Below are 12,296 nucleotides of genomic sequence, written 5' to 3'. Positions count from 1 at the left end.
AAGGAAGAGCAGAGCAAGATGAATTTTACAACAATTAGAAAGCAGTAAGTTGTAAAAATATGAGAAAATTTTATTGTAAACATACCAAAAATTAGGAAGAAATCAAAATTAGCACTCAAAGGATGGATGCTGATAGACAAAGAACAGGAAATCAAGTGAAATTCAACTCATGAGTAATAGCGAGTAGAGAATAAATACTATTCCACCTATGAATAATAGAAGTCCCTCCCCAGTAAAAGAAGAGTAAGTAAACAGAACGAAACCAATAACCAAAGTACGACTAAAGACATTGTTCTAATACCTGAGCATTTCATCAAATTAGAGATTACTTAGAAGAAATAGAGGCATATCTTCATTTCTGAAACAACAGAAATCACAGAAGTATGACTGTACAAATAGTATTCAAACAAAAATTGAACAGTAACAGGGAGGAGAAAGGTGTCGTAACAGCCACTGTAGAGATCAAATTCAACCTCTCTGTCTCTCTCTCTCTCACACACACACACACAGCTAAGTAAATAAGCAGGGTACATGATCAGTTTGTTTTTTTAAGGGAAAATTAGTGCACTAATTCCTTTTTCATGGCTGGCAAACCAATAGAAACATTTCAGGGGAAGAAAAAGACAGCTGATATACTAGACCGCATTAAGAGTGATTTTGGGGCACCCGGGTGGCTCAGTTGGTTAAGCGTCCGAGTTTGGCTCAGGTCATGATCTCACGGTTTGTGGGTCTGAGCCCTGCGTCAGGCTCTATGCTGATAACTCAGAACCTGGAGCCTGCTTGGGATTCTGGGTCTCCCTCTCTCTCTGCCCCTCCCCCACTCATGCTCTATCTCAAGAATGAACATTTAAAAAAAATTTTTTTTTAATTTTTTTTTCAACGTTTTTTATTTATTTTTGGGACAGAGAGAGACAGAGCATGAACGGGGGAGGGGCAGAGAGAGAGGGAGACACAGAATCGGAAACAGGCTCCAGGCTCCGAGCCATCAGCCCAGAGCCTGACGCGGGGCTCGAACTCACGGACCGCGAGATCGTGACCTGGCTGAAGTTGGACGCTTAACCGACTGCGCCACCCAGGCGCCCCTAAAAAAAATTTTTTAAGAGAAGGAGTGATATATATATTTTTATATAGTTCCTCGGAATTTAACTTAGAATTAAGTACATTTTAACATGTACATAATTATTTTTATTATAGTGTTTTATTTAAGAAAAGACTAAATGACCAATTTTAGAGAACAGTTTAATACATTGTTATTCCAACTCTCTCTCAGAGGAAGACTATAGAAAATGTTCTTATAATCATGAAAAGAGCAAACAAAAACATATGTATTCTACATTGTCTACCTATACCAAAAATATTTCTATGAAAATGACAATGTGCCTGGAAATGCAAGCTGGTGCAGCCACTCTGGAAAACAGTATGGAGGTTCCTCAAAAAATTAAAAATAGAACTACCCTACGACCCAGCAATTGCACTACTAGGCATTTATCCAAGGGATACAGGTATGCTGTTTTGAAGGGGCACGTGCACCCCAATGTTTACAGCAGCACTACCAACAATAGCCAAAGTATGGAAAGAGCCCAAATGGCCATCGATGGATGAATGGATAAAGAAGATGTGGTATATATACACAATGGAGGATTACTCGGCAATCAAAAAAATGAAATCTTGCCATTTGCAACTACGTGGATGGAACTGGAGGGTATGATGCTAAGTGAAATTAGTCAGTCAGAGAAAGACAAAAATCATATGACTTCACTCATATGAGGACTTTAAGAGACAAAACAGATGGACACAAGGGAAGGGAAACAAAAATAATATAAAAACAGGGAGGGGGACAAAACATAAGAGACTCTTAAATATGGAGAACAAACTGAGGGTTACTGGAGGGGTTGTGGGAGGCAGGGGTGGGCTAAATGGGTAGGGGGCATTAAGGAAGCTACTCCTGAAATCACTGTTTCACTATATGCTAACTAATTTGGATGTACATTTTAAAAAATAAAAAAGAAAATTAAAAAAAAAAGAAAATGATAATGTACCAAAATTAAAAGTTATTCTATAGTGGGTTTTCATATTTTACGTACTGTTTTATATTCTTTACAATTCAAAAATCCCAAAGGGAAGAAAAAAAAGAAAAAACGATGGGTGTTAGATTCACATTTTTCAGTAACAGGTTGAATGCCCCATTCTCCTTTCACATAAGAAGGCAGTCTGTGTACAAAGCATAGACTTTGTAGTCACACAGACCTGGGTTCTGTGTATGAAGGTATTTACTAAATGTTTGACCTGGGAAAGTTAAGTAACTTCAACCTTCTATTCAGTTGTCTGTAAAAATAAGAATACCACATACACAAGGGTGACTATAAGGAATACATGAGGTAGGGTTTGTAAAGCACTTTCCATAGTGTCCAGCACAGTAAATGCTTGATGAATAAATGGTGGCTATTACCATTTAGGGCTACTTATTTTCAATCGCTCCCAGACCTGCCCCCTCTACCTATCTAATCAGCTCTAAATTTTCTGGTTTAATCCACACACGGCCAATTATCTCAGCTCTTTGATTTGTGCCCCTTATCCACTTAGAGTCAGTAGCATCCCTTTAAGCACATAAGTGCTAAATAATTAATAGCTATGATTTCTATCCATCTAGCTCCCATCTTCATAAGCTTCAATTCCACCAACCTGCTCCATCCTTCCCCCTTCCATCAACCATCAATCCTGAGACTTCTAGCTTCCAAAGTTCGACCCTTTCCTGACTTTGGTTAATTTTCAACATATTAGTGCTAGACACATACACTTGGCACCAAGTCCTTGACGGTGATTTCACCTAATACCTAAAAACTATAGGAACGCTTATTCAGTCATAGAAGAGCGCAGAGTAATTTGACTCAGCTTAAATCACATTTTTGTAAACAAATACTATTTTTAAATATAAATCTAATTGATTTGCAACACATAACAATTTAATTAAGATACACAACTTAGTAATTAATAGGCATGATGACACAGCCACTTTGTGTCCAAACCTACTGACCCTCTAACTCTAACCAACTCTGGAAGACTGATACTATTAGCAACACTTGACAGGTAACTGAGGCACAGGAAGATGAAATAACTTGCCCAAAGGCCTATAGCTGGTGGTTAGTAAAATCAAAACATGAACCCAGATCTAGCTCAAAAACTTGTGCTTTCCCCAAAACAGTAAGTGAAATGTGATAACTTTTTAATTTTTTTATAAAGCTATTTTTAAATTTTTTAAAAATGTTTATGTATTGTTGAGAGACAGACAGAAAGACAGACTGTGAGCTGGGGAGGAACAGAGAGGGAGGGAGACACAGAATATGAAGCAGGCTCCAAGCTCTGAGCTGTGAGCACAGAGCCCGACGTGGGGCTCGAATCCAGGAACCGTCAGATCATGACCTGAGCCGAAGTCGGACACTTAACCAACTGAGCCATCCAGGTACCCCATGATAACTTTTTTAAAAAGATAATCCTTTTTTTAAATTTATTGTTTTATTTATTTTTGAGAGAGAGAGCGAGCATGAGCAGGGGAGGGGCAGAGAGAGAGAGGGAGGAAGACACAGAATCCTAAGCAGGCTCCAGGCTCTGAGCTGTCAGCACAGAGCCCAACGCAGGCTGGAATTCACAGACTGCAAGATCATGACCTGAGCTGAAGTCGGACGCTTAACCAACTGACCCACCCAAGCACCCCTAAAAAGATAATCCTAAAAGGGCATTACATAGTATAATAATACAGATACAGATACAGATATCCTTTTAATAAAGGATAAGTCTAAGAAGTTGAACATATCAGAGGAATCCTTAATTTATAGGCTCACAGTTTTGAAAAGAATAATAGACTGAATTCTCACATGCCAATAAGAGTTATTCTAAAACTTTGTTCATTAAGAAATAGTTGAGTACCACTCAACATGTCTCTGGAGGCAAGGGAAACAAAAGCAAAAATGAACTATTGGGACCTCATTAAAATAAAAAGCTTCTGCACAGCGAAGGAAACAATCAGCAAAACTAAAAGGCAACCAACGGAATGGGAGAAGACATTTCAAACGACATATCAGATGAAGGGTTAGTATCCAAAATCTGTAAAGAACTTCTCAAACTCAACACCCAAAAAACAAATAATCCAGTGAAGAAATGGGCAGAAGACATGAATAGACACTTCTATACAGAAGACATCCAGATGGCCAACCAACACAAGAAAAATGCTCAACATCACTCATCATCAGGGAAACACAAATCAAAACCACAATGAGATACCACCTCACACCAGTCAGAATGGCTAACATTAACAACTCAGTCAACAACAGATGTTGGCAAGGATGCAGAGAAAGAGGATCTCTTTTGCACTGCTGGTGGGAATGAAAACTGGTGCAACTACTCTGGAAAACAGTATGGAGGTTCCTCAAAAAATTAAAAATAGAACTACCCTACGACCCAGCAATTGCACTACTACGTATTTATCCAAGGGATACAGATATGCTGTTTCGAAGGGACACGTGCACCCCCATGTTTATAGCAGCACTATCAACAAGAGCCAAAGTATGGAAAGAGCCCAAATGGCCATCGATGGATGAATGGATAAAGAAGATGTGGTATATTTGTACAATGAAGTATTACTCAGCAATCAGAAAGAATGAAATCTTGCCATTTGCAACTACGTAGATGGAACTGGAGGGTATTATGCTAAGGGAAATTAGTCAGTCAGAGAAAGACAAAAATCGTATGACCTCACTCATCTGAGAACTTTAAGAGACAAAACAGATGAACGTAAGGGAAGGGAAGCAAAAATAATATAAAAACAGGGAAGGGGACAAAAACATAAGAGACTCATAAATACGGAGAACAAACTAAGGGTTGTGGGAGGGGGGATGGGCTAAATGGGTAAGGGGCATTAAGGAATCTACTCCTGAAATCATTGTTGCACTATATGATAACTAACTTGGAGGTAAATTTAAAAAATAAATAAAAAATTAAAAAAAGAAGAAATAGTTGAGTACCTGCACCTACTATGTGTCTGGCACCGCTCCTGTGATCTTTTTCCTGTACTAGAAAATTAATTCAATCTACCAAAAACCTGCCTCATCAATTTCAACATTTTAAGACAAGATACCAAGAACACACTTTATTCATTCTAGCAAACCAACTGAAAGTTTCTCAAAAACTGAGGCACCTGGGTGGCTCAGTCAGTTAAGCGTCCGACTCTTGATTTTGGCTCAGGTCATGATCTCAGTTTGTAACATCAAGCCCCACGTTGGGCTCTGTGCTGACAGCATGGAGCCTGCTTGGGATTCTTTCTGCCCCTCCCCTGCTCACAAGAGCACACGAACACGTGTGTGCTCGCTCACACGCGCACTCTCTCTCTCTCTCTCTCTCAAAATAAATAAATAAACATTGTTTTCAAAAAGTTTTAAAAAGTCTCTCAAACATTAAAGTATTATAAGGGAGAAACCAAGATCATAAAACCAAAAGCATATAAAATGGCAAGTGTAGTGGGTTGAATAGTGCCCCTACAGCCCAGAATGTGATCTTATGTGGAAATAGGGTATTTGCAAATGTAATCAGGTGTGGATCTCAAAATGAAATCATCCTAGCTTTAGAGTGGGTTCTGTATTTAATGAATGTTGTCCTAAATAAGAAGAGAGAACACAGACACACCTACAGGAGGCCACTGGAAGACAAAGGCAGAGACTACAGTTTTGCTACCACAAGCTAAGAAACACCAGGAGCCACCAAAAGCTGGAAAAGGCAAGGAAAAGGTTCTCACCAAGAGCCTTCAGAAGGAGTATAACCCTACAAACCCCTTAATTTCGGACTTTAGGCCTCCAGAACTATGAAAGAATAAATTTCTGTTGTTCTAAACCACTCAGTTTGTGGTACTTTGTTACTGCAGCCCTAGGAAACGAATAGTTTTTTCTCATATTTGAAATTCACCATTAAAATTAACAAGTTAACAAAAGTAATCTTTTCTGAAAACAGGTTTTCTAATCTGTACTACACATGCCCAGAATTCTTAAATGGGATACACTGTACAAAATGAATGGGAACCAAGCAAATGTTCACCTTGTATGAGCGTCATTTACTCCTCTGTGCCTTCACACAGTGACATCTGTGGGAGTTAGCAGGATAGGACTTCTTACTCCTAGGCTATTTGTTCCAGCTCCATGGTTTTCTGCATTTTGAAGTTGTGTCCTCCCCTTCACAGCCTATCAGGAGTCAACTCTTACAGCCCCCTCTCCAATGTTCTAATTTGGGAATTTGAATTTTCTATAGGCTAGAAAAATCATAAAACTAAAATTATCACAATGAATTTTATGAAGTATGCCCTACAATATACTAGGACAGAAGACACATTTGGGACAGGATGTATGTTCTCCCTTTTGGGAAAGCACTATGAATATTAACACAATAATGGCTCTGAAGCACCGGGTAGAGAAACCAGTTAAACATTTTTAATCTGTCTTCTTTGGATACAGGCTTTTCCCTCTGAGGTTTTCAAATAATGTCCCAACACTGATGACTCAAATATTTTCTCTTTTAGGGTAGGCAATAGCCCTTCTGAATATTGTCTTTCTTCCTCTTTCTTCCCAGCAAAAGCTTGGTAATTTAAAGCTATGATACGGTAATCTGTTCTTTTCCTTAATTATGGGAACAAATATTTGCCTTGAACCCAATTACCAACAAACTTCAATATTAGAACTTCAGTAGCATAAAACTTTTGAAAATATAGTATATAACAGCTTAGGAAAAAAACACATTATCACATTTGAGCCTCACAACAAACCTATGATACAGGTAATTAGGAGGCTCTGAGCGATTATGTAATTCGATGAAGTAAAGCTATTATATGATCAAGTTGGGATAGGTCTTCTGACTCCGAGTCTTAAGACCTACGTATTCTACCATCTATCTCTGCAGAACTGGGAAAAAGGTTTGGCACGGTATCAAACTCTGAACTGCTTTCTCAAAACTAAGCAAAAGATTCTGCATTGACTAAACTCAGTTGCAGCCAAATTAACTGCTGCTACACAGTCAGTCAACAGTAACAAGCGGACCCTATTGTCGGCAAAATAGGCATCAAGTCAACCACACACCCCTCCCAAAGCTCAAAATTTGCTCTTGAGACTGTCACTGCTTTCCAGTAGTGCTAAGATACCGTTTTTGAACAAAATGGAAACGGGTATTTCTGCCATGGAAGGCTTGTAGGCCACTCACAGCACAGGCTCCCAGAATTCACATCTCCCTCACACGAACAGCAGATTCGTCAACGATTAGCTACCAACTCTAAAATTCTAAGAGTCAGAAAATCTCGTATCTTAAAGCAGAAGGGAAATAATCCTAGAGAGGAGTGAGTTTTAAAAGGTGGAAATGTGAGAAAGGTAGGTTTTCTTAACAAAACACTTCAAGCATCCCAAACGGCAAACCAGATGTCCGCCATGTGCCACCCACCACCAGTCGGCCAACACAACACTGCAAAAATGCAAATGCAGGAGAAGCTCTGAACGCCTCCTCCTAGATCCCTTGCTCCTCTCCCCCTTCCCAGAGGTAACCACTACCTTGAATGTTTGTCTGCTCCACATACAGGAACACATAAACAATATTTTAACAATGTTTTCCCTATGTTTATTTCTACAAACTTTATACATTCTTTTCAAAACGTAATACCTGCACCAGACCATTAAACACTACAAAAGGATATACAGTGAAATGTCCCCCTGCTACCTAATGTAGCTGTTTTATGTGTATCTAATATAATGTAACTGACCAACTAATGTAACTGTTTTACGTGTATCTTTAAAGGAACACTCCACACATATGCAAGTAGTTACACTTAAATACCTTTTGGCTCCTGTTTTTTTATACACAAATGGTAGGTATACTATACACATTTGTTTGACTAGCCGTATTTCTCCCCCTAAAAATACACCTTAGAAATTGTTCCCGAAATTATATAAAGTCTCCTACTTTTGTTTTTAACGTTTGCAGGATGTATCACTGCACAGCTGACCATAATTTAACTACTATCCTATTAGAAAAGTTACTTTCAACCTCTTGTATCTATAAACAATATATCAATGAATAACTCATTATTTCACATAGGAGTGTATCTATAAGATAAATTCCTAGAAGTTGAATTGGTGGGTTAACTTTAATAAACACTGTACCAATTTACTCGCATTAGGAATGTCTGAGTGTTTTTGCATGACTTTAAAATTTATATGGGGAGCCTGAGTGGCTCAGTCGGTAGAGCGTCCAACTTAGGCTCAGGTCATGATCTCACAGTTCGTGGGTTCAAGCCCCAAGTCAGGCTCTGTGCTGACAGCTAGGAGCCTGGAGCCTACTTCGGATTCTGTGTCTCCCTCTCTGCCCCTCCTCTGCTCGTGCTCTCTCTCTCTCAAAAATAAACAAATACCCCCCAAAAAAGAATTTAAAAAAATTATATAAACAGCATGACTGTACATGTTCTTCTACTTCTTTGTTTTTTGTGGCCTACCCTTATAAACTTGAGATCTACCGATGCTGGTGTGTGTGTGTGTGTGTGTGTGTGTGTGTGTATATATATATATATATATATATATATATATATATATATATAGTTTTTTGTCCTTAAAGATTTTTTTTTAGTAAGCTCCATACCAATGTAGGGCCTTAAACTCATGACCCCAAGATTAAGAGTTACAGCAGACACACCCTCCTTAAATTTTTAAATAACTTCTACTGTGATTCATTCACAAAGTGAACAGTGGCCTATTTACCTGAAACTGCAGTTTTATGTAGAAAAATACCAACTTAATTAATAGATTATATGTATAAACAACTCATTTGCTAGAGACCACCTACACCACTAAAAAGACCATCTTCTCTTCTCTTGGAAAACTTAACAGAAAGTGCCATTTTAATTTACTGCAACAATAACATGACTGTGCTCATCTGTGCTTTTATAATGGTTGTACCAGGGGAAAAGTGAGTGGACTCTGTGCGGGAATGGAGACTAACACCTTGACAACCAGGAAAAAGAAAGAAAAAAAAGAGAACTTGGGAATAAAAAAGATAATTCAAGCATAATCCCAAACCAACCCGAGTTGTCTGTTTAAACCTTCCCCTCAAAACGCTGGCATTAAGTTACCAAAGGAGTTTTTTAGACTGTAATAAGAAACAAAATAATCACTGCAAATTCACAGTCCCTCTAAGCATGAAATATCATATCAGGAATTTTTCTGCATATCAGTATCACATCTTCTATTACATTCCTTTTCTATGTTAAATTTACCAAAGTGTATAACTAATTTTAAAAGCTGCATATACTCTGAATTAACTCCATTGAAATATATGGCTAATTGTAGCAGTCATAAAAATTCTTGTCAAATTAAGGCTAGTGAAAGTTGCCAACATCGCCACTGTCATAGGTTATTTCTGCCTGCTCCCTGAGCATCTAGGCCCCCTTTTCTTTCTCCTAACAATTAATACCCATTTCTGTGTAAAGTATTTATTCTGTCTCCCAATAAGTACTTCAGAAGAAGATAAGAAGATGCCCCCACCAAACACACACACACACACACACACACACACACACACACACACACACACATATCTAACAGTGGGCCACGGTCCTCCCAAGAGTAATGCTATCTCCCTTGCTGGTACCTACTTAGGAACACAAGCACCTGGCATCCCCGACCCCAGGGACTGTATGAGCCAATGAGACTCATGAGAGGTAGGCTGAGGTTTCCTTGCTTTGGAGAGAGAACACAGAAAGAGAGTGGCTCAGTCAGTTAAGCATCTGATTTCAGCTCAGATCATCATGATCTTATGGTTCGCGAGTTCGAGTCCTGCAATGCGTGAGCTTGAGCCCTGCTTCAGGTGCCCCGCTTTGGGTAAAAAAAAAAAATCACAGGCCCACTTCGGATGAGTCCTGCTTCTCTCTCTCTCTCTCTCTCTCTCCCCCCTCCTTTCTCTGCCCATCACTCATTTATGCCCACTCTCTCTCTTAAAAAAAAAAAAAAAGAAAGAAAAAAGCACTGGTTGAAGATTTTGACTAATATCAACTTATATATTTATGAACAAATTTAACCCTATCTATGAGACATGTGATTGTTTGACTAATACTGGCCTTTCTACATTTGGCCAATATTAGTCCATTTGGAGAGGCTGACTTTGACAGTATTTTGTACTTCAAGACAGGCACATGTGAGAGAGTGAAGGATAAAGAACAGCACTCACTGGAGGGATTCATGTTACAGCCACATCACAGATCAAATCCAGAACATGAACATTTTCCTCTTGCTTTCCTATCTGCCATGCCAAAAGCCATCTAGCAAATAAGAAAATGAGAACTGACGTTGCACAGTTCTACATTAGAATGATGAGCATCCTAATCCAAGCAGAGTCCTGGGAGGAGTGAGGGTATCAAGACTATTTTGGGGCATTAATGACCATGTCTTACAAATACTTGAAAAGGAAAAGCAGTTTGCGATTGCTAACAAGTAAAGAAACAGCATAGCCCAAAATAAGTAACTTCAAGGGCACAGAGACATCTTACTGGCCTAATACAGACCCACCCTGATGGCTGTTGTTACCCTATTCTGGCATTTGCTTCTTACTTTCTTACATTGTTGGCCTTGCTGATTTTCATAAGAAGACTTAGGCAGTTGCTTCCCTGTGGGCTATACAGCAATTTTCCAGTTCTATGACTCAGAAAGAGCAAGAGAAGGAAGGGTTCTCCTCTTCCATCCCTAGATAAAATCAGAAAATGTTTATTTTAGCTCCGGTAAAGCAAGGCTCAGTTAGTTAATTCACTGCACAGACTTTCACAACTTTTTTTTTTTCTTTCAAGTCAAATATTTACCAAGAGCTCAGTATATGCAAGTCACAGGTTATTATCTATCCAAAGCCAATGCATGAATTATATTTATCAGTTCCATGCTTTCTTCCTCTACCTCCCTAATAACAAAGTCAAATATTTTAAAGAAAAAAAAAACTTATGTCTCACAAGGTTTGCAATTAAACTTTTTGTGCCATGGGCACCTGGGTGGCTCCATCAGTTAAGGGACTCACTCTTGATTCCACCTCAGGTCATGATGTCAGGTTTGCATGGAGCACGTGGCTCTGTACTGACAGCGTGGAGCCGGCTTGGGATTCTCTCTCCCCGTCTCTCTCTCTCTCTCTCTCTGCCCCTCAAAATAGATAAATAAACTTAAAAAGAAAAAAAAAAACAAAACACTTTTTGTGCCAGAATTGGTGGGCTGGAGATCAAGTTTATTTCTAGAATATTGTGTTGAAACACAAGGATAAGAGATTCCACTTTCCTTAAAAAAGTTCAAATGATGTGCACTAAGTTGTTAAAAATATCCTGTGCAAATAAATGGAAACGAACTACATTAATGAGCTAATAAATACTATCTGCAGGCAACATCTGCACTACCTACCAGGTTTGGCACACAGAGACTGCAAAACTGATAAATCAGAAACACTAAAGGCACGGAGTCTGCATTCAAAACATAAACCATGCATCGCAAATACAGGACCAGTTTATATTCATTAACTGCTTCGAAAAAAATTAGTCATCCTTCCGGACGAGATGGCCCTCTTTTTTGAATTCCGTAAGCTAAGCCCAAAGCAAGCTTAGCTGGGAGGGGGCGGGGGCGGAGGAAGGCGGGGAACGACACATTTCACACTTGAGAATCAGCCGGGGCAGGTAAGTCGAGAACCTCCTAAAGAGGACGGAAATACGGACAATACCGAGGACTCCCGGGGAAACGATGGGCCGGCCCTGAGCCCGGGGAGCACAGCCCCAGCGAACAGGAGGCCCTCTCGCCCGGGCTCGGCGCCGAGACCCCAGCGCCTGCACCCAGCGCCAGACTGCCCCACCTGGGAAAGTTCGCACCTCCGCATCCCCGCCCCTCGCACGGGCGAGCCCCTCCGGCCGCGGCGCCGTCGCCATGGCGACCGGTCCCCTCCCCACCCCCACCCCGCCGGGGAGGGTCGCGCCGCAGTCCCGCGGCGGGGCCGCGGGCTCCGCTCCCGCTGGAGCCCGGACGGGGGCTGCCGAGCCCGGCAGAGGAGGAACGCCGGGGCGGGGGGGAGGATGAAGAGGCGAGGAAGGCGGAAGTGGCCCGGATCGCGGACCGGGGCCCGCCCTTGCCGCGGGGGTCCTCACCCTTCACTTTGCCGAAGGTGCCGACCCCCAGCGTGTCCCCCAGGATGTAGTGGCCGATCTTCACCCGCCCGTCGTGTTTCTGCTTCTCGGCTGTCGCCATCTTTCTCCAGGAACTGAGTCT

The 12,296-nt window shown here is 40.6% G+C and overlaps 1 protein-coding gene across 9 annotated transcripts in view; it reads right to left on the bottom strand.

Annotated features, from left to right (window-relative positions):
• PRKAA1 (protein kinase AMP-activated catalytic subunit alpha 1) overlaps positions 1 to 12,296 on the bottom strand; it is a 46,243-nt gene that overhangs the window by 24,398 nt on the left and 9,549 nt on the right. For 2 of the 9 annotated variants that reach the window (XM_049648727.1, XM_049648730.1), the window contains exon 2: positions 10,628 to 10,751. The exons of 1 other annotated variant lie outside the window; for it this stretch is intronic. Coding sequence is in view for 5 of the 8 variants with exons in the window: in XM_049648726.1 (XP_049504683.1) it covers positions 12,176 to 12,275 (100 nt within the window). In the remaining 3 variants the exon portion in view is untranslated. Of the gene's footprint in view, positions 1 to 6,081; positions 8,556 to 10,239; positions 10,331 to 10,619; positions 10,752 to 12,175; positions 12,291 to 12,296 lie in introns of those variants that run through there. 6 more of the 9 variants (XM_049648723.1, XM_049648725.1, XM_049648724.1 and 3 more) reach the window with 6 other exon arrangements.

This window comes from Panthera uncia (genome assembly GCF_023721935.1).
Source record: "Panthera uncia isolate 11264 chromosome A1 unlocalized genomic scaffold, Puncia_PCG_1.0 HiC_scaffold_17, whole genome shotgun sequence".
Taxonomy (NCBI): Eukaryota; Metazoa; Chordata; class Mammalia; order Carnivora; family Felidae; genus Panthera; species Panthera uncia.
The sequence above is the reverse complement of the archived record's forward strand: the minus strand, read 5'-3'. Positions and strand labels throughout refer to the sequence as shown.